A 26,894-nucleotide genomic window follows, 5' to 3' on the forward strand; every position below is an offset into this window, starting at 1 on the left:
CAGTACAGTGTCACCATATACAGTACAGTGTCACCATATACAGTACAGTACAATGTCACCATATACAGTACAGTACAGTGTCACCATATACAGTACAGTGTCACCATATACAGTACAGTGTCACCATATACAGTACAGTACAATGTCACCATATACAGTACAGTGTCACCATATACAGTAAAGTACAATGTCACAATATACAGTACAGTGTCACCACATACAGTACAGTTTAGTGTCACCATATACAGTACATTGTCACCATATACAGTACAGTACAGTGTCACCATATACAGTACAATGTCACCATATACAGTACAGTTCAGTGTCACCATATACAGTACAATACAGTGTCACCATATACAGTACAGTGTCACCACATACAGTACAGTACAGTGTCACCATATACAGTACAGTTCAGTGTCACCATATACAGTACAATACAGTGTCACCACATACAGTACAGTTCAGTGTCACCATATACAGTACAATACAGTGTCACCATATACAGTACAGTGTCACCATATACAGTACAGTACAGTGTCACCATATGCAGCACCATGTCACCATATAAAGTACAGTACAGTTTCACTATATACAGTACAGTGTCACCATATACAGTACAGTGTCACCATATACAGTACAGTGTCACCATATACAGTACAGTGTCACCACATACAGTACAGTACAGTGTCACCATATACAGTACAGTTCAGTGTCACCATATACAGTACAGTGTCACCATATACAGTACAGTGTCACCATATACAGTACAGTGTCACCACATACAGTACAATACAGTGTCACCACATACAGTACAGTTCAGTGTCACCATATACAGTACAATACAGTGTCACCATATACAGTACAGTGTCACCATATACAGTACAGTGTCACCATATGCAGCACCATGTCACCATATAAAGTACAGTACAGTGTCACCATATACAGTACAGTACATTTTTTTATCGAACTGTTGCCAGAAAGTTAAACAGATTTGTAAATTACTTCTATTAAAAAGTCCCCTCCAGTACTTTTTAGCAGCTGTATGCTACAGAGGAAATTATTTTCTTTTTGAATTTTTTTGTCTTGTCCACAGTGCTCTCTGCTGACACCTGATGCCAGTATCAGGAACTGTACAGAGCAGGAGAAAATCCCCATTGCAAACCTCTCCTGCTCTGGACAGTTCCGGACACGGACAGAGGTGTCAGCAGAGAGACCTGTGGACAAGACAAAAAGGGCATTCAAAAAGAAATACCCCTTTAAAGGTATTCCACTGCCCCAGCATTGGGAACATTTAGTTTCGAATGCTGGGTGCGGGACACCCCTTGTGACCTCATGTCATGCCCCCTCAATGCAAGTCTACGGGAGGGGGCGTGGCGGATGCCACGCCCCCTCCCATAGACTTGCATTGAGGGGGCGTGACATGCCGTCACTAGGGGCGTGGTCGTAAATGTTTCCAATGCCATGGAGCAATGGAGTACCACTTTAAAGGCATTCTGATTTAACTCTATGTTGTGCCTCCTCGTTTAAGTTGACGTGTGACGATGTCCAGCCTGGGATCCGTGACATCCTAGTCTGACCCCCATTTGCACATATAAGGTGACAAACCCGGGTCAGAGAAAATGGAAGAAAATGTTCTATAAGGAAGATAATCCATGTAGATTCCGATGCGGATATTAACACAATCAGTATTACCAAAAGGGGAAAAAAGGGGAAACACTAAAGCAATGTACACCCCAAAAATATTTAAAAAAAAGTACATCACTTTATGAATTGGCAACTACATATATTGACCCAGACAAGTTAAAAACACTTAAAGGGGTACTTCATTTTTAAAATGAACTGGTGCCAGAAAGTTAAACAGATTTGTAAATTACTTTAAAAAAATTACTTTAAAAAAATCTTTACCCTTCCAGTACTTTTTAGCAGCTGTATGCTACAGAGGAAACTCCTCCTCTGGACAGTTCCTGATAGGGGAATCAGGTGTCAGCAGAGAGCACTGTGGACAAGACAAAAGAGAAATTCAAAAAGAAAATAATTTCCTCTATACTATACAGCTGCTGATAAGTACTGGAAGGGTAAAGATTTTTTTTTTTATAACTTTCTGGCACCAGTTGATAAAAAAAAAAAAAAAAAAATAAAAAAGTTTTCCACAGGAGTACCTCTTTAAAGAATACCTGTCATGATCTTATTACATTTTATAATCCTCCTAGTTCACTGCCCCCATCATGTTAAACCACCCCCGGCCTTTATTTTGATTATTTTTTAGTTTTCTACCTTGATATTTCTCTGTATTTTCAGCTCAGTCTCAGTCAGATTCACAGACTGGGAAGGGGCGTTCCCCAGCTGGCTGTGACATCATCTGAAGCCATATCGGGGAGAACTTCCTCCCTCACTCTGCTACACACAGCCCAGAGCAGTTCAGTGTGAGATGAGTTATGATTGGCTAAGGCTGCACATACACCCTTCAGCATTTGCTGATTTTTGGACTTCTGCCAGGCCAGCAGATGGGGGGGGGGGGGGGGAATGTGCTCTGGACAAGTAGGGAGACACCTAGTGGCAGATTTTTTTGAAACATAAATAAATCATAGAAAACTTCCTTCTTTTTTTTAAAAAACAAAGTACATTAGATATATTTTTATTTACCATAAGTAGAGATGAGCGAATTTACAGTAAATTCGATTCGTCACGAACTTCTCGGCTCGGCAGTTGATGACTTATCCTGCATAAATTAGTTCAGCTTTCCGGTGCTCCGGTGGGCTGGAAAAGGTGGATACATTCCTAGGAAAGAGTCTCCTAGGACTGTATCCACCTTTTCCAGCCCACGGGAGCACCTGAAAGCTGAACTAATTTACGCAGGAAAAGTCATCAACTGCCGAGCCGAGAAGTTCGTGACGAATCGAATTTACTGTAAATTCGCTCATCTCTAACCATAAGGAGTACAATAGAAATTTTTTTTTTTAATGAGAGTGCCCATTTAACCCCTAGAGCAGTGGTCTTCAACCTGCGGACCTCCAGATGTTGCAAAACTACAACTCCCAGCATGGCCGGACAGCCGTTGGCTGTCCGGGCATGCTGGGAGTTGTAGTTTTGCAACATCTGGAGGTCCGCAGGTTGAAGACCACTGCCCTAGAGGATAAATTCATATACTGCCCTATCTCAAACCACTCTATTTCATACTGCAGTATCTCATACGGCCCAATTGTATACTGCCCTATATCATACCGCCCTATCTTATACCACCCTATATTTTTGAATATTTTTGCGCACTCTTTTAGTTGCTCTAATGTCTTGGCTGCTGTGGATTTCCGGCTGCCATGTGGTGTCTATGTGTGGGCACCGCACCAGGATGTCTCCTGTGGTTGATGATATTGGCCTCCGTCCAACGAGTAAAGAGCCGACAATGTCATGTTGCCCCAAGTAGTCAGGTGTCTCGCTCCTGTGACGCTCTCCCTACACTGTTCTTCTCAGACCCTTTCCCTTTGTTCACATTGTGTCTTGTTGCTCCTTGTGCTAAAATAAAAATAAAATCTATTTTCCCTCCATCGTTCTGAACTTAAAGGGGTACTCCGCTGCTCAGCGTTTGGAACGTCATAGCCCCGCCCATTCATGACGTAGCACCCCCGCCCCCTCAATGCGAGTCTATGGGAGGGGGCGTGGCGGCAGTCACGCCCCCTCCCATAGACTTGCATTGAGGGGGCTGGGCAAACACCAAGCCATGAGGAGTAAAGAACTGCCTGTTGAGCTCAGACACAGCCCTGTCTATATAAGGTCTCACAGCTGACAATGTATATCAGAGCAAAAATGAAGCCATGAGGAGGGGGGAAGAACTGCCTGTAGAGCTCAGACACAGCCCTGTCTATATAAAGTCTCACAGCTGACAGTGTATATCAGAGCAAACACCAAGCGATGAGGTGGATAGAACTGCCTGTAGAGCTCAGACACAGCCCTGTCTATATAAGGTCTCACAGGTCACAATGTATATCAGAGCAAACACCAAGCCATGAGGAGTAAAGAACTGCCTGTAGAGCTCAGACAAAGCCCTGTCTATATAAGGTCTCACAGCTGACAATGTATATCAGAGCAAAAATGAAGCCATGAGGAGGGGGAAAGAACTGCCTGTAGAGCTCAGACACAGCCCTGTCTATATAAAGTCTCACAGCTGACAGTGTATATCAGAGCAAACACCAAGCGATGAGGTGGATAGAACTGCCTGTAGAGCTCAGACACAGTCCTGTCTATATAAGGTCTCACAGCTGACAATGTATATCAGAGCAAACACCAAGCCATGAGGAGTAAAGAACTGCCTGTAGAGCTCAGACACAGCCCTGTCTATATAAGGTCTCACAGGTCACAATGTACACCAAGCCATGAGAGGGAAAGGACTGCCTGTAGAGCTCAGACACAGTCCTGTCTGTATAAGGTCTCATAGCTGACAATGGATATCAGAGCAAGCACCAAGCCATGAGAGGGAAAGGACTGCCTGTAGAGCTCAGACACAGCCCTGTCTATATAAGGTCTCACAGCTGACAATCTATATCAGAGCAAAACTAAGCCATGAGGGGAAAACAACTGCCTGTAGAGCTCAGACACAGCCCTGTCTATATAAGGTCTCACAGCTGACAGTGTATATCAGAGCAAACACCAAGCCATGAGGAGGAAAGAACTGCCTGTAGAGCTCAGACACAGCCCTGTCTATAAGGAAATGCTGAAGGGAAAGCGGCAATTCTGGTCTCTGTCCAGTGACTCAAATCCCATGGAGGAACACAAGTACAGTGGGGACTATGTCCCGCTCACCCGCTCTGATGGTTTGTTTGGGAGCTACTAGCTGTGGGGCGCCACTGTGAACAGCCCCCCAGCAGCGATCTCTCAGTCAGATGGTGCTGTCTTAATGATGTCGCCGTCCTCCTCGTGTTGGAGTACGCGCTCTGGGATGAGAGTGCCGATTCTGTGTGTAGGTGACAAACAAGCCATGGGTCCCTCCGTACTTAGTAACGCTGTGAATGGGATTGCAGTCTGATATGAGGCTATACGCATTTCAGGAGCTTCACTCTTTTCTTCAGTAGCTGGATTCTAGAAGGATCTGCAGGGAAGAATGGCCAAAAATCCCCAAATCCAGGAGTGTAAACCTTGTGGCCTCATCCCCAAGAAGACTGGAGTCCTGAATCACTGCCAAAGGGGCTTCACCTAAGTCCTTAGTAAAGGGTATGAATACTTATGTCACTGCAAAATTATAGTTGTTTTTTTTTCTCTAATAAATTAGCAAGGATTTTTACAATTCTATTATCACATTGTCATTATGGGGGATTGACAGCAGAATGATGGGGAACACAAGGGAAACAGGACAAAACGTAGAATAAAGTGTAAGGGTATGAAGACTTTCCCAATGCGTTGTATAAGGGGATGTGCAGCATACGGTGTATACTGTGTATTAGAGCTTCATCCACTGAACAATGTTTTCTGCAAAGTTATACCTAATGCTGCAGAGCTGAGCTGGCTGGAGGGGAGGGAAGGGGATTTCTGAGACCTGTAGTCCCTCCCCCTCCGTGAACCTTTCTATTTTACTTTCATAAGGTCTGAAGTAGTAGCTGCAGCTCCTTCATTGTTGGCGTCTAAGGTAACTTTTTATTTATTTATTCTTTTTATTTATTTATTGGACTTTCTATTAGGATTGAGTTCATTTAACCTGGACAGATGGATCAAACATCTGGGGAGATATAAGGAGGGAAAGGGCCCCATAGCAGCAAATAACACAGGGGCCCCTTTAGTCCATTGAGGTTAAGGTAATCAACCCCAAGGGGCATCTCCAATCTGTAGATATTGGCAGGGCCAGTTCTGGAGGAGGTTTGTTACAGTGTATCACCCCAGTAGTAAGGAGATTACATGAGGAGGAGGTTTGTTACAGTGTATCACCCCAGTAGTAAGGAGATTACATGAGGAGGAGGTTTGTTACAGTGTGTCACCCCAGTAGTAAGGTGATTACACGAGGAGGAGGTTTGTTACAGTGTGTCACCCCAGTAGTAAGGAGATTACATGAGGAGGAGGTTTGTTACAGTGTGTCACCCCAGTAGTAAGGAGATTACATGAGGAGGAGGTTTGTTACAGTGTGTCACCCCAGTAGTAAGGTGATTACATGAGGAGGAGGTTTGTTACAGTGTGTCACCCCAGTAGTAAGGTGATTACATGAGGAGGAGGTTTGCTACAGTGTGTCACCCCAGTAGTAAGGTGATTACATGAGGACGAGGTTTGTTACAGTGTGTTACCCCAGTAGTAAGGTGATTACATGAGGAGTAGGTTTGTTACAGTGTGTCACCTCAGTAGTAAGGTGATTACATGAGGACGAGGTTTGTTACAGTGTGTCACCCCAGTAGTAAGGAGATTACATGAGGAGGGGGTTTGTTACAGTGTGTCACCCCAGTAGTAAGGTGATTACATGAGGAGGAGGTTTGTTACAGTGTGTCACCCCAGTAGTAAGGAGATTACATTTGGAGGGGGTTTGTTACAGTGTGTCACCCCAGTAGTAAGGTGATTACATGAGGACGAGGTTTGTTACAGTGTGTCACCCCAGTAGTAAGGTGATTACATGAGGAGGAGGTTTGTTACAGTGTGTCACCCCAGTAGTAAGGTGATTACAGGTGGAGGGGGTTTGTTACAGTGTGTCACCCCAGTAGTAAGGTGATTACATGAGGAGGAGGTTTGTTACAGTGTGTCATCCCAGTAGTAAGGAGATTACATTTGGAGGGGGTTTGTTACAGTGTGTCACCCCAGTAGTAAGGTGATTACATGAGGAGGAGGTTTGTTACAGTGTGTCACCCCAGTAGTAAGGTGATTACATGAGGAGGAGGTTTGTTACAGTGTGTCACCCCAGTAGTAAGGAGATTACATGAGGAGGAGGTTTGTTACAGTGTGTCACCCCAGTAGTAAGGTGGGGCATTTTACAGGGTGGAGCAAATAGGTAGAGATAAGGGGCAGCAAAATTAGCTTTCGCCTAAGGTGGTATACTGTAAATCCTTGCACCAGCTTTGGATATTGGAGGAACATAGAGAAGGAACTTGAGATTCTTGAACCCAGATTCCAATATCTAGAAAGCTCCAGGCTGGAGAACGTTCTTTTAGGTAATTCTCATCAGTAATATCCATTGGTGATGAGCGGCATTGCCCATATTTGAATTTGCGATATTTCGCGAATATATAGACAAATATTCATCCTATATTTGCGAATTTCCCATATTCGTTATATTTGCATATTTGAATATTTGAGGAAGTGAATATTCGTCATTTAGAATATATAGCGAATATATTTGCAATATTCGCAAATTTGCGATATTCGCAATAAAAATTCGAAATGCGAATATTTGCGCCCAACACTAATATCCATAAGCAGGAAGATGAAATAATCCATAAAAAGGTAAAAACAACAACCCCTATGAGGCAGAAGACAAAGAACTCGGAGGAGACACAACATGCGTCTTAGGAAGCTTCAGCCACATCCAGGTCCAGGATAGGGCAGTGAAGGGTTAAGTCCGAGTCTACTCACCTTTCTTCCTTTATGGCAAAACATTTCTGCTAAATAAGAACCTACAAACAAAAGTTCCAAACATAGCAGAACTGAACGTGCCACGGAACAGTTTCATTTCTGCAAGTATTGTGATATAAACCTGTGGTGTCTGCGCTCGGCTCTGCTACATCTACTGTGCGGCCTTTATTATAGTTCTATATCACAGAAAGGATTGTCCCATAGAAAGCTTATAGGGCCACATCTCCTGTATCACTGACGCTGCCCTAAAACACATGGGGGAGATTTAAGAAACCTGTGCAGAGTTGACCAGTTGTCCCCCCATGTGTTTTATGTATAGGGCAGCGTCAGTGATACAAGAGATGTGGCCCTAGAGCTGTGTATAGGGCCCTCCAGGGTCGGGCCCCCTCATGTGTATTTCTCAGTCCTAGTTCCTTATAGATCGGATATTGGGGAAATTTAGCAGTTTTTTGATTCAAGATAAATGTCTTCATTGAGGACCAGTAAAGACGACACTTATCCTTGATGTTGTACATGTACAGTAATAGTCGTAATTGTTGGCACCTCACAGGAAAGGATTGCAGTAACACATGTTTTGCTATACACATGTTTATTCCCTTTGTGTATATATATATAGATCTCCTCTCCTCTGTATATATATATTGCAGTAACACAGGTTTTGCTATACACATGTTTATTCCCTTTGTGTGAATTGGAACTAAACCAAAAAAGGGAGAAAAAAAGCAAATTGGACATAATGTCACCAAACTCCAAAAATGGGCTGGACAAAATTATTGGCACCCTTAACTTAATATTTGGTCGCACCCTTTGGGAAAAATAAGTGAAATCAGTGTCGTCCTATTACCATCAATAAGCTTCTTACACCTCTCAGCCGGAATGTTGGAGCACTCTTCCTATAACCATCAATAAGCTTCTTACACCTCTCAGCCGGAATGTTGGACCACTCTTCCTTTACAAACTGCTCCCGGTCTCTTATTGGACGGCGCCTTTTCCCAACAGTAATTATAAGATCTCTCCACAGGTGATCAATGGGATTTAGATCTGGACTCATTGCTGACGCTTCAGAACTCTCCAGCGCTTTGTTACCATCCATTTCTGGGGCTTTTTGACTTATGTTTGGGGTCATTGTCCTGCTGGAAGACCCAAGATCTCCGACACAAATCCAGCTTTCTGACACTGGGCTGTACAGTGTGACCCAAAATCCATTGGTGATCCCCAGATTTCATGATGAGGCCCCCAGTGCCAGAGGCAGCAAAACAACCCCAAAACATCACTGACCTCCACCATATGTCACTGTAGGTACTGTGCTCTTTGCTTTGTAGGCCTCATTCTGTTTTCGGTAAACAGTAGAATGATGGGCTTTACCAAAAAGCTCTATCTTGATCTCATCTGTCCACAAGACATTTTCCCAGAAGGATTTTGGTTACTCAAGTTCATTTTGACAAAATGTAGTCTTGTTTTTTTATGTCTCTGTGTCAGCAGTGGGGTCCTCCCGGTCTCCTCCATAGTGGGGTCCTCCTGGGTCTCCTCAATAGTGGGGTCCTCCTGGGTCTCCTCCATAGTGGGGTCCTCCTGGGTCTCCTCCATAGTGCGGTCCCCCTGGGTCTCCTCCATAGTGGGGTCCTCCTGGGTCTCCTCCATAGTGGGGTTCTCCCGGGTCTCAACCATAGTGGGGTCCTCCAGGGTCTCCTCCATAGTGTGGTCCTCCAGGGTCTCCTCCATAGTGGGGTCCTCCTGGGTCTCCTCCATAGTGGGGTCCTCCTGGGTCTCCTCCATAGTGGGGTCCTCCTGGGTCTCCTCCATAGTGGGGTCCCCCTGGGTCTCCTCCATAGTGGGGGCCTCCTGGGTCTCCTCCATAGTGGGTCCTCCTGGGTCTCCTCCATAGTGGGGTCCTCCTGGGTCTCCTCCATAGTGGGGTCCTCCTGGGTCTCCTCCATAGTGGGGTCCTCCTGGGTCTCCTCCATAGTGGGGTCCTCCTGGGTCTCCTCCATAGTGGGGTCCTCCTGGGTCTCCTCCATAGTGGGGTCCTCCTGGGTCTCCTCCATGGCGTTTCATTTCTTTTAAATGTCAACGGATAGTTCGCGCTGACACTGATGCTCTCTGAGCCTGCAGGACAGCTTGAATATCTTTGGAACTTGTTTGGGGCTGCTTATCCACCATCCGGACTATCCTGCGTTGACACCTTTCATCAATTTTTCTAGGGAGATTATCTACACCGCCATGGGTTGTAAACTTCTTGATAATGTTGCGCACTGTGGACAAAGGCAAATCTAGATCTCTGGGGATGGACTTGTAACCTGGAGATTGTTGATATTTTTCCCAAATTTTTTGCAATTTTGCCCACAGACAGTTCTCTTCTCCTCTTTCTGTTGCCCATACTTAGTGTGGCACACACAGACACACAATACAAAGACTAAGTGAACTTCTCTCCTTTTTATCATCTTTCAGGTGTGATTTTTATATTGCCCACACCTGTTACTTGCCCCAGGTGAGTATAAAGGAGCATCACATGCTTGAAACAATCTGATTTTTCCACAATTTTAAAAGGTGCCAATAATTTTGTCCAAACCATTTTTGGAGTTTGGTGACATTATGACCAATTTGCTTTTTTCCTCCCTTTTTTGGTTTAGTTCCAATACACACAAAGGGAATAAACATGTGTTACTGCAATCCTTTTCTGTGAGAAATACTTCATTTTCTAGAAACATTTCAGGGGTGACAACATTTACAGCCATGACTGTAGTATATTTATATCTCTTCCTGGAGTTAGGACTTGTAGTCCACGTGTATTTTAGTTATATTCTGGAGCATCCAGATGATATACAGAGCAGAGGACATTTATAGGGGTACCAGGATCTCATCTGGGGGCCATGATACCACAGAGGAAGGAAGTATACAGTAGACGGCACATTTTGTTGTGATGGTTAAAACCACCAATAATAACCAGTGTAAACCCAATATTCTTCTATAATCTTGTGTTTTACAGGTCACATTCTATTCATTAGGACAAAAATGTTTTGTTATCTGTTTATCCTCCTCCTACTTCAGAAACTTGGTAAGAATTGGTTATGGATTATCTATCTATCTATCTATATCATATCTATCTATCTCATATCTATCTATCTCATATCTATCTATCTATCTAGCTATCTATCTCATATCTATCTATCTATCTATCTATCTCATATCTATCTATCTCATATCTATCTATCTATCTATCTCATATCTATCTATCTATCTATCTCATATCTATCTATCTATCTCATATCTATCTCATATCTATCTATCTATTTCATATCTATCTATCTATCTCATATCTATCTATCTATCTATCTATCTATCTATCTATCTCATATCTATCTCATATCTATCTATCTATCTCATATCTATCTAGCTATCTATCTCATATCTATCTCATATCTATCTATCTATCTCATATCTTTCTCATATCTATCTATCTATCTATCTATCTATCTCATATCTATCTCATATCTATCTATCTATCTCATATCTTTCTCATATCTATCTATCTCATATCTATCTATCTATCTATCTTATATCTTTCTCATATCTATCTATCTCATAGCAATGAAGAGGAGCTGGAACATAGTATAAGTTGATATTGAGGGTAGTAGTCCTCAGTAGTCACAGTGCAGGTCCCATTGGTCCACACTCCTTGGGTTGGCATAGTGAAGAGGGGATGGCATATGATATAATGGTTACAGTAGTTCCCTACATTACTCCCTGTGAGAGTCTCCTGGCTGGTGGAGGTAGGTTGCCCTTCATGGTAACATGCTATAACAGACAGAGACTAAGGGTAACGTGCCAAGCACTTTCAGTTCTCTTCACTTGATGAATGGGCAGCACTTCCAAGATGGAGGCACAAACCTTTAACACTGATTCAGGCAGACTTTGCTTAAGCTGGAGCAGCGTCTCCCAATGTATTATCTCCGCAGCTTTCTAGAGCTGCAACCAAAACCTTTTCTTTAATGAATCCTTTTAGTACAGCAATTCCGAGCTGTGGGGTGTCAGGTCTGTAATATCTGTATCTATAGCCATAGGGGCACTAGGTCTTTTCAGAAGCCTTAGGTTCCTATCATAAAAGTCCCATCATGAAAATATGCACATAGGATGGCTGGGACCTGTAGTCCTCTGGCATTAGCAGTCTTTTCCATGCTGTTAACATTGGCACTAGGGCCTCCACAAGGTTTCCTTTGGGCAGAAACGACAAGAGGGCTGCATGGTAGACAATGGTTGTAGTAGAAGCCCCTGTGGGGCATACCCTGTACGAAGGATGGCCTGGTGGTGTTTGTAGTGCTATTTTCAATGGTTTAGGGCTAAGAGTTGGCCAGACACAGGGGTATATGAAGAAAAGGCAGATTTTACTATAGGCCAACAAAATATTCCACAAAATAGAGGCGCAGGGTCAACAAACAGGGTTTGACCGGAGATAGGGTAACCCACAAATTATAAGTCCATGTGTTCGTTCACTGCATAGGCATGCACAGTCTATTGCATTAAAGGGGTACTCCGGTGAAAACCTTTTTTCTTTTAAATCAACTGGTGGCAGAAAGTTAAACATATTTGTAAATTACTTCTATTAAAAAATCTTAATCCTTCCAGTACTTATTAGCTGCTGAATGCTACAGAGGAAATTCCTTTCTTTTTGGAACACTGATGACATCACAAGCACAGTGCTCACTACTGACATCTCTGTCCACTTTAGCAACCGTGCATAGCAGATGTATGCTAAGGGCAGCATGGTGGCTCAGTGGTTAGCACTGCTGCCTTGCAGTGCTGGGGACTTGGGTTCAAATCCCACTAAGGACAACAATAAATAAAGCTTTATTATTATAATAAAGTCAGCAGAGAGAACTGTGATCGTGATGTCATCAGAGAACATTCCAAAAAGAAAAGAATTTCCTCTGTAGTATTCAGCAGCTAATAAGTACAGGAAGGATTAAGATTTTTTAATAGAAGTAATTTACAAATATGTTTAACTTTCTGCCACCAGTTGATTTAAAAGAAAAAAGGTTTTCACTGGAGAACCCCTTTAAGTCAAACTCACACCGCGCGGGTGCGTATATATATATATACAGTGGTCCCTCAACATACGATATTGGCTGCCGTACGCTGTTCTGGGAGAGTGGGATACCGAGAGTAATGGCGCTGGTATTGCGCAGTAACCACCTGGCCGTACCTCACCCTTGCGCTGCCGTGACTCCGCCTCTGCGTGGCGTTACGGAACGCGCATGCTACAGGGGAGGTCTGGAGGAGGAGCATGTCCGTCCTTCACTGTGCGGAGATATCGCTCGCATAGTGTAGGAGGATTGGATCGGCAGGGAAACAAATGCAGGGCCATTTGAAGGAATTTGGGGGCCCCTATGGGAGGGGAAGGGGGACCACTAGGATACCATACATTCAAGGACAGGGTTTTTCACAGGAATTGGGAAAGCCACGAGTGGATTAACACGGCACACCATCGCCCAAGGATAACACTCAACACATCTTCTCACAAGAAGAGGCTGAACTAGACTTAAAGGGGTACTCCGTCCCTAGACATCTTATCCCCAATCCAAAGTATAGGGGATAAGATGTCTGATCACGGGGTCCTGCCGATGGGGACCCCCGCGCTCTCCCTGCTGCACCAAGCATTCGTTTTGAGCTTTGGTTGCAGCGCCGGAGGCTTGTGACGTCTCGGCCACGGCCATATACTTGCATTGAGGGGGCATTGCCGTGAGGTCACGAGCCTCCACAACGCATCAGCAGTCATCCGGCAGAGAGGGAAGTTCACGCCATGATCCGGATGTCTGGAGTGCTGCAGCCGAGATCGTGGGGGTCCCCAGCAGCGGATCAGACATCATATCCCCTATCCTTTGCATAAGGGATAAGATGTCTAGGGGTCGAGTACCCCTTTAACTAGACTTTACTTTCCTCTCTGTAGAGATGCTGGACCTAGAACAAGTTCTTCCTCTCTCTAGAAGGTTCCCTGACCAGTATATACTATATATATTCATAGCTCATAAAGGGCACCGCCCAGACAACAAATAACCCCTTAGTGACACTAACCTAACACTAACTTGTCTAACCAGGTCTTCTAGAATGTTCCTTGTTCCTCTTGTTGAGGAAATGTCCAAATCTCAATAGAATCCTCATCTCTTTATTCTTCATAACATCTGTGTTTGATTTACAGGTTGTGTCCATTGTGCGGTCACATTGTTCCAACCTCCCGCTATAGCGGCCATGCTGGGCTCCTCTGTTAATCTGAATTGCTCTATGCAGCTAAATGGAGTGAAGCTGGATCGGGTCAATCTGTACTGGTTAGTGCCAGACGTCAACAACAAAGTCAAGGAGTATTTAGTCCCCAGACCAAAAAAAGTCAGCGCCAGGAGCAGCAACTCGAGGCTCATCTACCCAGAGTTTACCAATGATCTGTCCCTGACCATCGACAACGTACAGCTGCCATACACCGACACCTATATATGTGAGACGTCCCTACTGATAGGGACAAGAAATGCAAGGGCTACAGGGGATGGAACGTATCTACTAGTGTATGGTAATCATCTGTCTCATATCTATCTATCTATCTCATATCTATCTATCTATCTATCTCATATCTATCTATCTCATATCTATCTATCTATCTATCTATCTCATATCTATCTATATATCTATCTCCTATCTATCTATCTCCTATCTATCTATCTATCTATCTATCTCCTATCTATCTCATATCTATCTATCTATCTATCTATCTATCTATCTCATATCTATCTATATATCTATCTCCTATCTATCTATCTCCTATCTATCTATCTATCTATCTCCTATCTATCTCATATCTATCTCATATCTATCTATCTATCTATCTATCTATCTCATATCTATCTATCTATCTATCTATCTCCTATCTATCTATCTCCTATCTATCTATCTATCTATCTATCTATCTATCTATCTATCTCCTATCTATCTCATATCTATCTATCTATCTCATATCTATCTATCTCATATCTATCTAATATCTATCTATCTCATATCTATCTATCTATCTATCTATCTCATATCTATCTAATATCTATCTATCTCATATCTATCTATCAATCTCCTATCTATCTATCTATCTATCTATCAATCTCATATCTATCTATCTCATATCTATCTATCTATCAATCTCTTATCTATCTATCTCATATCTATCTATCTGTCTCATATCTATCTATCTATCTCATATCTATCTATCTCATATCTATCTATCTATCTATCTATCTATCTCATATCTATCTATCTCATATCTATCTATGTCATATCTATCTATCTCACATCTATCTATCACCTCATATCTATCTCATATCTATCTATCTCACATCTATCTATCTCACATCTATCTATCTATCTATCTATCTATCTCATATCTATCTATCTATCTATCTCACATCTATCTATCCATATCATATCAATATCATATCTATCTATCTATCTATCTATCTCATATCTATCTTTCTATTTAATATATAAGTTATATACTAACTTAATACACTTAATAATCTACAGAAGAATTTTCTACATTTATGAACCACACTGACCTATTCTGTAAAGTTAAACTACAAACATATCAGAACGTGGATCTGTTGTGGGAATCCCAGGATCAGGATTATATCAGTACGCCGCCTATTGTGGATCCAGCCTCAGACAATTCCTATTGGATCAGCAGAGTTCTGACTTATGATCCTCATAGATGTCGGCAGAACACGACCATCACCTGTAGGCTCCAGTACAAGGGGCAGAGTCTGGTGGAGAGCAGTATTGAGGTGGCCTGTACAGGTAAAGTGTCAGAACACTATACAGCTGTATACAAGATACCATACATCAGTATAGAGACATTATACAGCAGTATACAAGATACCATACATCAGTACAGACACATTATACATCAGTATACAAGATACCATACATCAGTACAGAGACATGATACAGCTGTATACAAGACACCATACATCAGTACAGACACATTATACATCAGTATACAAGATACCATACATCAGTACAGACACATTATACATCAGTATACAAGACACCATACATCAGTACAGACACATTATACATCAGTATACAAGACACCATACATCAGTACAGACACATTATACATCAGTATACAAGATACCATACATCAATGTAGACACATTATAGATCAGTATACAAGACACCATACATCAGTACAGACACATTATAGATCAGTATACAAGACACCATACATCAGTATAGAGACATTATACAGCAGTATACAAAACACCATACATCAGTATAGATACATTATACATCTGTATACAAGATACCATACATCAGTATAGATACACTATACATCTGTTTACAAGATACCATACATCAGTATAGACACATTGTACAGCAGTATACAATATACCATACATCAGTATAGACACATTATACAACAGTATACGAGACACCATACATCAGTATATACACATTATACATCAGTATAGACACATTGTACAGCAGTATACAATATACCATACATCAGTATAGACACATTATACATCTGTATACAAGACACCATACAGCAGTATAGAGACATTATACAGCAGTATACAAGACACCATACATCAGTATAGACACATTATACAACAGTATACGAGACACCATACATCAGTATAGACACATTATACATCAGTATAGACACATTGCACAGCAGTATACAATATACCATACATCAGTATAGACACATTATACATCTGTATACAAGACACCATACATCAGTATAGAGACATTATACAGCAGTATACAAGACACCATACATCAGTATAGACACATTATACAACAGTATACGAGACACCATACATCAGTATAGACACATTATACATCAGTATAGACACATTGTACAGCAGTATACAAGACACCATACATCAGTATAGACACATTATACAGCAGTATACGAGACACCATACATCAGTATAGACACATCATACATCAGTATAGGTACATTATACAGCAGTATACAAGACACCATACATCAGTATAGAGACATTATACAGCAGTATACAAGATACCATACATCAGTAGAGATACATTATACAGCAGTATACAAGATACCATACATCAGTATAGACACATGATATGGACTACTCTGATCTGATGTGTATGGTGGTCTCCAACCTGTCCTGGTATTAGAAATTGGATGGTCCATGTTAATATTAAATTCACGTGTCTGGTCACAAGAGCTGTCTGGTGGTAGGAGGTGTCTGATGGTAGGAGGTGTCTGGTGGTAGGAGGTGTCTGGTGGTAGGAGGTGTCTGATGGTAGGAGGTGTCTGGTGGTAGGAGTTGTCTGATGGTAGGAGGTGTCTGATGATAGGAGGTGTCTGATGGTAGGAGGTGTCTGATGGTAGGAGTTGTCTGGTGGTAGGAGGTGTCTGGTGGTAGGAGGTGTCTGGTGGTAGGAGGTGTCTGGTGGTAGGAGGTGTCTGATGGTAGGAGGTGTCTGATGGTAGGAGGTGTCTGGTGGTTGGAGTTGTCTGGTGGTAGGAGGTGTCTGATGGTAGGAGGTGTCTGATGGTAGGAGTTGTCTGGTGGTAGGAGGTGTCTGGTGGTAGGAGGTGTCTGATGGTAGGAGGTGTCTGGTGGTAGGAGTTGTCTGATGGTAGGAGGTGTCTGATGGTAGGAGGTGTCTGATGGTAGGAGGTGTCTGGTGGTAGGAGGTGTCTGGTGGTAGGAGGTGTCTGGTGGTAGGAGGTGTCTGATGGTATTAGGTGTTTGGTGGTAGGAGGTGTCTGGTGGTAGGAGGTGTCTGGTGGTAGGAGGCGTCTGGTGGTAGGAGGCGTCTGGTGGTGGGAGGCGTCTTGTGTTGGGAGGCGTCTGGTGGTGGGAGGCGTCTGATGGCGGGAGGCGTCTGGTGGCGGGAGGTGTCTGGTGGTGGGAGGTGTCTGGTGGTGGGAGGTGCCTGGTGGTAGGAGGAGTCTGGTGGTAGGAGGAGTCTGGTGGTAGGAGGAGTCTGGTTGTAGGAGGTGTCTGGTGGTGGGAGGAGTCTGGTGGTGGGAGGAGTCTGGTGGTGGGAGGCGTCTGGTGGTGGGAGGGTTCTGGTTGTAGGAGGAGTCTGGTTGTAGGAGGTGTCTGGTGGTAGGAGGAGTTTTGTTCCTGGTTGCTCCTTGAGATCAGGGATGTTCCGGCATGAGATTTGATGAGTTCTCCTTTATGTTTCTCTTTCCTCAGGTAATCTTCTTGCCTCACACTCACCCCCTCAGCCCATCCTCCTATACATCTCACTTCTGGGTAATTCCCTCTTAATTCTGATCATTATTATTATTGTATCTTACTGGTTGAAGAAGAAAAGGGACAGAAGAGTCCAAGTCTTTGCACCGTACGCTCCATGTTTTGTTCCCTTAAAGAGAACATACAATGCTTGACAGGTTTATTATATCTCATGATGTTTGTGCTTTCAGGAAGGTTCTTCTTGCTGTTTTATGTTGTTGTTGATGCTTTTCACCATACACCATGTTGCTTGTCAGAAAGTAAATACCATGTAACAATGTACAGATACAGGGAAAACATTGTTTCTTTTACCTTTCACACCTGAACCTCCAAGCCGGCGGTGGTCCAAGCTATTCCCTAAACCAACGCGGAGACACAACAGCTCGGACCATGGAGTCCGGACCGTCACAGATTCTAACAATTGAGAAACAAACAGCGTTCAATGCCAAGAAGCTGCTGCAAAAGCAAGAATGACTTTTGGTACCTTCCAGGAATTGGATGGAGGACCAAGCAACAGGTGGAGGAAAGACACTGTGACCAACAATACTGAGAGGGTTCTTTACCAGAAGAGACTGACCACTTCCCCTGGAGAGTCACCGAGGGGCGCTGGTGGGTGAGATCATGGACTTCTGACTATCCAGGGCAAGAAAATAGAGACACGTGATTCAAGAACCGCAGCGCACTTGTCCTCGTCTGTGTTAGTGCTGCTCAGTTCCATTGCAGCTATTAAAGCTGAGTTGTGATACCACAAACAACCTGAGGACAGGGTAGGTGCTGTTTTTTAAAGAAATCACTTTTGTTTTTCTAATCCTGGAAAACCCCTTTAGAGGCACAGACAAGAGACAGGATTGGGCAAGAAATCACCGCACTCAGGAGGCGCTTAGGAGGGTGCGAGAAGCTAATAGAGGACTTAATACTTTATATATATATGTTTATTAGCAACTATCAGAATAGTGAGTACAGCTCCAGGATGTTTAGCTCACAGAGCATTGTCTAGACTGGATATAATTGTATCACTTCTCAGCTGAGAGCAGGACTAGCTATGTACAATGTATCAGTCTGGGGTCCAGGATGTTTAGCTCATAGAGCATTGTCTAGACTGGATACAATTGTATCACTTCTCAGCTGAGAGCAGGACTAGCTATGTACAATGTATCAGTCTGGGGTCCAGGATGTTTAGCTCACAGAGCATTGTCTAGACTGGATACAATTGTATCACTTCTCAGCTGAGAGCAGGACTAGTTATGTACAATGTATTAGTCTGGAGTTCAGGATGTTTAGCTCACAGAGCATTGTCTAGACTGGATACAATTGTATCACTTCTCAGCTGAGGACAGGACTAGCTATGTACAATGTATTAGTCTAGAGTCCAGGATGTTTAGCTCACAGAGCATTGTCTAGACTGGATATAATTGTATCACTTCTCAGCTGAGGACAGGACTAGCTATGTACAATGTATTAGTCTAGAGTCCAGGATGTTTAGCTCACAGAGCATTGTCTAGACTGGATATAATTGTATCACTTCTCAGCTGAGGACAGGACTAGCTATGTACAATGTATCAGTCTGGAGTCAGGGCTGTTTACTCACAGAGCATTGTCTAGACTGGATACAATAGTATCTTCTCAGCTGAGGGCAGGACGAGCTATGTACAATGTATCAGTCTAGAGTCCAGGATGTTTAGCTCACAGAGCATTGTCTAGACTGGATACAATTGTATCACTTCTCAGCTGAGGACAGGACTAGCTATGTACAATGTATCAGTCTAGAGTCCGGGCTGTTTAGCTCACAGAGCATTGTCTAGACTGGATACAATAGTATCTTCTCAGCTGAGGGCAGGACGAGCTATGTACAATGTATCAGTCTAGAGTCCAGGATGTTTAGCTCACAGAGCATTGTCTAGACTGGATACAATTGTATCACTTCTCAGCTGAGGACAGGACTAGCTATGTACAATGTATCAGTCTAGAGTCCGGGCTGTTTAGCTCACAGAGCATTGTCTAGACTGGATACAATTGTATCACTTCTCAGCTATGTACATTGTATCCTTCTGTTTTCATTACACAGTGTTTAGCTTCAGCATCATAAAAGTTCTATCCCAGTCTGTAAAATACATAAATAAAATGTCTGCACTGAATTGTCTTTGGTGAGATGTGTGATATGTGATGCTGAGACCAAAGACCACAAACTAATATGTCGCCTCCATGGTGCCTGCCGGTTATACAGGGGTTAATAATACAGCAGGTAATAGAACCAGATAGGCAGCAACAGGATGTGAGGTCTCATGTATGTGGGACGGTATTAGCTGCTTTACTTATTCCAGGAAAGAACCAGAACTCACATTCATGAATTGTAGGTCATCTGTTTCCACACTAATCATAAATGTATAGAAGTAACGTTTGTAGGTGGATAGAAAATAGACAATACATAGATAAATAGATAAAGATGAGATAGATATGAGAGGGATACATATATATAGATAACTAAATACATATATGTTAGATATATGATAGATATGAGATAGATAGATATATAAATAGATTAGACAGATAGATTGATATATAGATTGATAGATAGATAGATAGATAGATAGATAGATATGAGATAGATGGATATGAGATGGATAGAAAGATAGATAGAGAGATATTAGATAGATAGATAGATAGATAGATAGATAGATAGATATGAGATGGATAGAAAGATAGATAGAGAGATATGAGATAGATAGATAGATAGATAGATAGATATGAGATAGATAGATAGATAGATAGAGAGATATGAGATAGATAGATAGATAGATAGATATGAGAGATAGATAGATATGAGATAGATAGATAGATAGATATGAGATAGATATGAGATAGATAGATAGATATGAGATAGATATGAGATAGATATGAGATAGATAGATAGATAGATAGATATGAGAGATAGATAGATATGAGATAGATAGATAGATATGAGATAGATAGATATGAGATAGATAGATATGAGATAGATAGATAGATAGATAGATAGATAGATAGATAGATAGATAGATATGAGATAGATAGATAGATAGATAGATATGAGATAGATATGAGATAAATAGATATGAGATAGATAGATAGATAGATAGATATGAGATAGATAGATAGATAGATATGAGATAGATATGAGATAGATAGATATGAGATAGATAGATATGAGATAGATATGAGATGAATAGATATGAGATAGATAGATATGAGATAGATAGATATGAGATAGATATGAGATAGATATGAGATAGATATGAGAGAGATAGATATGAGATAGATAGATAGATATGAGATAAATAGATATGAGATAGATAGATAGATATGAGATAGATAGATATGAGATAGATATGAGATATGTAGATATGAGATAGATATGATATAGATAGATATGAGATAGATAGATATGAGATAGATATGGGATAGATAGATATGAGATAGATAGATATGAGAGAGATATGAGATAGATAGGAGATAGATAGATATGAGATAGATAGATAGATAGATATGAGATAGATAGATAGATATGAGATAGATAGATAGATATGAGATAGATATGAGATAGATAGAAATGATGCGAACGCTATCTGCACCGTATCCCATACAGTGTCTCCACAGGTTCCGGTGTGTGACGCATGTGCCGGGACTCCTCCTCCCCGCCGGAAGGTACACTCACCCCGCTTAATAGCACTTATTGTATGGACTTTTTATGTACAGCAATTATGTTTGATTTGCACTATTTGTTTGATTTCATAGGCGGCGGACATCTGATGTATATGCGGTGTTTGTATTTTGCCTGTACGCCTATGATCATATTGACACGTTGTTTGCTGTCTATTTTGTAAACACATTACGTCATTGTTTACGTCACTAATTGTACCACACCTGATGTGTATATATACTCTGCACTGTGTACTTACCATTGCTTGACAAAGGCCTTGAGAGAAGGTTGAAACGTCGCTACTTCTGATGCTTTGTGAATAAAGCCGCACACTATTCACCTGCAACCTGCGAGTGCCGCTGTTTTTCTTCCATAGATATGAGATAGATATCAAGCCAAAGGGTAGGCAGCACAACCACAGTAATGGCGAAAGGGTCCCGGGGTGCAGGCAGATGAACACAGTCCCAGTCGCAGACTGTGTAGATATATCCAGGAAAGAGATTTCAGCAGCACATCCGTCATCAAGTGAATATGGTGAAAATGTGTTGACTCATGACAGATACAACGTCTCAAAGGTAACACACCGTCTTTTTCAAGCATTGCTGCATGTGCATTAATGTCATTTTATTCTAGGAATGTATCTATCCCTGTAGCAAATGTATCTAACCCTATAGTGAATGTATCTAACCTTGTAGTGAAGCTCACCTGTTCCTGCTGTGACCAGTTCCTGAGGTAGACTGTTCCATACACTAACAGTTCTTTTGGTAAAGATGTCCTTTTGCCCCTGGAGACTAACCCTTTTTTTCTCCCGATGGAGTGAGCGCCCAAACAGAGCCTAGTGACTGAGATATGGGGACCACACATTAACTCTGACATATGTATCATTTCTACTTATAAAGTGGGGGACATCCATTACCTTCCACATGCAGGTAGGTAATGGAACATCTCCAGAAAGGACCATGTGACGATACACAAGACTGCTCCTTCTTGCTTAGTCGCAGTGTCCTGCTCATGGAGGAGGCTCAGTCATGTGTATTGTCAGGAGATCCTCTATAGGCACCATGTATGGACCATAAGCCATCCGGCAGCCGGCAGGGACCGATGACTGAGCAGGGAATAGGGCTGTAGGGAGGCCTTCTATTTAATAGGGTTATCAACGTGGCCAACCCCTTTAAGCTCCATTTTGTAGGGTCAGGCAGCATTGAATTGTTCTACCCCTCCCTTTTTGTTGTTCCACCCTTTCATTGCCACACCTTTTTAAAATTCTGCCCCTGCAGTCTTAGCAGAGCACTATAACCCACCTCTTGGACAGATTACCTTGTTTACACCAATGACTACACATGACATTTTCTTGGAATAGCTTTCTTTCCTTTTCGTCTTCATCTGGCCAAGACCGCCATGTAGACTTTATCCAGCAATTACTTTTCTCTGCAGAATCTGCTGGACAAGCATCTTCCAGCAAGACCGCCACAAAATTCTAGTGACAGGGGAATTATTATACTCCACGCAACCCACTTAACTACCCACCTCTACTGCTCCACCAATTTGGGTAATTAGTTCTGGTAGACCATAAGTAGGGTTGTCAGAAGTACCTAGGTAGGCATGTTCCCTCAGAAGGCAGGTAGGTCCTCCCAGTGGGAAGGTAGGTCGTCTTGGTAGGAAAATAGAGTCAACCCCCCAGTAGTTAATTAGTCCCCCCTATTAGTAGGTTATTTATACCATTTGGTGCCTAGTTTCCCCTTAAAGTGTACCTGTCAGATCACCCAAAAAAAAATGTTGCTCAGTATCTCATCCTGATCATGTACATATAATTTTTATGTGTCTATGACCTATATTTCTCTCAGAATTAGCTTTATTTCTGAATTACCTTAGTGATAACCACTCCCCCTTCCTCACTCTCCTCAGTCACTGGTCTCTGAAGTGAGCCTCTGTAACCCTTTTCTTTCTGGTTTTATGCTTTGCACACACACACTGGGGGCTTACAGCTTTTGCAAAACTACAGCTCCCAGCATGCCCACACATTCTTTGAGTTGTAGTTTTGCAACAGCTGGAGGCAAATGATTAGCAAAACTCACATTTAAAGCAGTGTTGCTGTAGGCTGCCATTGCAAAACTACAACTCCCAGCATGTCCGCACATCATTTGGCTGTGCAGGCATGCTGGTAGTTGTATTTGGCAACAGCTGGAGGCATGTGATTGTAGTCCCCCTGCATTGGATACACACACACACACATACACACACATTGACTTAATTTATTCATACACATGCACATTACCTAGACAACACAGATTTACACACATACATATTTATCCACACACACATATATACATGCAGGGACACTTACTTTTTAAACAAAAAATCCTCCATCCAGTCCCCATCTTCAGTCACCAGCTTCTTTCATCATCTGCTCACAGGCAGCAGTGTACTCCCGCTCCTCCCCCCTTCTCCTCACAGGCAGCAGTGTACTCCTGCCCCTCCCCCCTTCTCCTCACAGGCAGCAGTGTACTCCCGCCCCTCCCCCCCTCTCCTCACAGGCGGCAGTGTACTCCCGCCCCTCCCCCCTTCTCCTCACAGGCAGCAGTGTACTCCCACCCCTCCCCCTTCTCCTCACAGGCAGCAGTGTACTCCTGCCCCTCCCCCCTTCTCCTCACAGGCAGAAGTGTAGTCCCACCCCTCCCCCTTCTTCTCACAGGCAGCAGTGTAGATTATCTATCTATCTCACATCTATCTATCTCATATCTATCTATCTCATATCTATCTATCTATCTCACATCTATCTATCTCCTATCTATCTATCTATCTATCTCATATCTATCTATCTATCTATCTCATATCTATCTATCTCCTATCTATCTATCTCATATCTATCTCCTATCTATCTATCTATCTATCTATCTCATATCTATCTATCTATCTCATATCTATCTATCTATCTCATATCTATCTATCTCATGTCTATCTCATATCTATCTATCTCATATTTATCTATCTATCTCATGTCTATCTCATATCTATCTATCTATCTATCTATCTCATATCTATCTCATATATATCTATCTATCTCATATCTATCTCATATCTATCTCCTATCTATCTATCTATCTATCTATCTATCTCATATCTATCTATCTCATATCTATCTATCTATCTATCTCATATCTATCTCATATCTATCTCATATCTATCTCATATCTATCTATCTATCTATCTATCTATCTATCTCATATCTATCTATCTCATATCTATCTATCTCATATCTATATTCTATCTATCTATCTCATATCTATCTCATATCTATCTATCTATCTATCTATCTATCTATCTATCTATCTTGAAGATAACAATCCCCCCACCTTCTCTATTGAACACTTTGTGCACTATATAGTTATTCTTATATTTAATAACTCTTTGCACCATTACTCCCCCCCCCCCATGTGTCAGAATAGGTGTGAGAATACCAGAGCGAGGGGGTCATATATTCTAACCACTGACACTAGATACAAAGTAAACATATTTCCTGTCTTATATACACCAACAAAAAAGAAGCAGTAGTGTAAAAGATTACATTTTATGTAACATATCTGCCAATTACAGACATTTAAAAGTATAGAGCGAGATAAAAACAAGGCACCACAAGAACAACTGCAGGTAAGTGGAGGAGGTAAGTGGACAAGCAAAGATACATAGGGGGAGATTTATTAAATCCTGGGCAGAGGAAAAGTTGCCCAATTGCCCATAGCAACCAATCAGATTTCTTATTTCATTTTCCATAGGCCTTGTTAAAAATGAAAGAAGCAATCTGATTGGTTGCTATGGGCAACTGGACAACTTTTCCTCTGCACAGGTTTTGATAAATCTCCCCCATAGAGCACAGGGAAACTGTCCTCTGGATATATAAAAAGTGATAATTAGGGTATAAAACCTCAGTATATAATATCTATAGGACAATACAGTATACAAAAAATGTAAACAGATAAATATCGAAATACATAATAAAGTGCAAATAGTCAAACCAGTAACATCCTGCCATGCATTACCTGCCTACCACCTCCAACCCCAACGTACGTTTCGCTTGTGCTTCGTCAGGGGGCATGTCAATCATGCCCCCTGACGAAGCACAAGTGAAACATACGTTGGGGTTGGAGGTGTCTGGGCATGCTGCGAGTTGTAGTTTTGTAACAGCTGGAGGCACCCTGGTTGGGAAACACTGCCCTAGACCAAACCTGAAATAAATTCAGACTTCAGAATAAACAAGTAAAATCATCCAGGCTTCAGGCTCCTACCTACCCTCACTACTCCTGGGGTCCTCTTCAGCTCTGGGTACCACTGCCCACTGTGTCTAAAGCCACCAGCATCAGGACATTGGGTGCACCACAAAAATACCACCCACATGATAATTCTTCACTGAGGAACAGTCAGGTCCACAACATCATTATATCTGTGGTCCTTCAATTATGCATCCTGTTGCTCAGTACCTCATCCTGATCATGTATATGTAATTTTTATATATCTACGACTTATATTTCTCTCAAAATTACCTTTATTTACTTGCCATCATGGCTCAGTGAGGTTTCTGTCCCTCTCTTCTCCTCACTGTGATGTCTCCTCGCCCTCCCTCACTTTGCTCTGACTCACATAGGGCCCTGGACCTGCCTGCAGCCCTGTCAATCACTCCTGGTGTCCATGACGTGTCGATGACCACTGGACACTGCAGGACTGGTATGTGTCCCAGGAGGCAGGGGGATCCCTTGTTGGCCATTTTTTTCGGCTTTTTCAATAGGAAATACTGAAAATTTTCTGTTGAAAGCGATTGCAAAACATATTGTTTTTGCATGCTTTATAACATTTCAAAAGTTATTGTATCTGACAGTGCCCATTTAATTAAAGCCAATCCAGGAGGAGGCTGGGCAGGTAGGTAGGTAACTAGTGTTGAGCGGCACAGGCTATATTCGAATTCGCGATATTTTGCGAATATATGGACGAATATTCGTCATATATTCGCAAAATTCACATATTTGCAATATTCCCGGCCTTTCGTTACTATACCCCATAAAATTTGCATGCGCCTTCACCATAAAATTTGCATGCACAATATCACGTGATAAAAGAGCTAAAAGAAGGGAGGGGTCAATATGCGCAAAAATTCGCACATTTTCGGGCGCCCGCCAATCTGACACAGTAACTAGTATTGGAGCCTTGTTTACACCACAAGCTGGAAGGGATGATCACTGTGATGTGTACTGTGAAAACAAAATGCGAATATTCATAATTGCGAATATTTAGCGCCCAACACTACTATCTATCTCATATCTATCTATCTATCTATCTATCTATCTATCTATCTATCTATCTCATATCTATCTATCTCATATCTATCTCATATCTATCTATCTATCTCCTATCTATCTCATCTCTATCTG

At 42.1% G+C, this 26,894-nt stretch overlaps 1 protein-coding gene across 3 annotated transcripts; it reads left to right on the forward strand.

Annotated features, from left to right (window-relative positions):
• Positions 1-5,587: 5,587 nt before the first annotated feature.
• Positions 5,588-18,930, forward strand: LOC130294051 (uncharacterized). Of its 3 annotated transcripts, none has more exons than XM_056543430.1 (5): positions 5,588-5,617; positions 10,523-10,591; positions 13,730-14,092; positions 15,091-15,360; positions 17,990-18,930. In XM_056543430.1, the coding sequence occupies exons 2-5, from the start codon at positions 10,549-10,551 to the stop codon at positions 18,121-18,123; spliced, it is 810 nt and encodes a 269-aa protein (XP_056399405.1). In that variant the 5' UTR covers positions 5,588-5,617; positions 10,523-10,548; the 3' UTR covers positions 18,124-18,930. The 3 variants fall into 3 exon arrangements, with proteins under 3 accessions (XP_056399405.1, XP_056399404.1, XP_056399406.1); XM_056543429.1 differs by having other exon boundaries at positions 17,760-18,100; XM_056543431.1 differs by lacking the exon at positions 10,523-10,591 and having other exon boundaries at positions 5,600-5,617; positions 17,760-18,100.
• Positions 18,931-26,894: the final 7,964 nt, after the last annotated feature.

This window comes from Hyla sarda, chromosome 10, assembly GCF_029499605.1.
Source record: "Hyla sarda isolate aHylSar1 chromosome 10, aHylSar1.hap1, whole genome shotgun sequence".
NCBI classification, from domain to species: Eukaryota; Metazoa; Chordata; class Amphibia; order Anura; family Hylidae; genus Hyla; species Hyla sarda.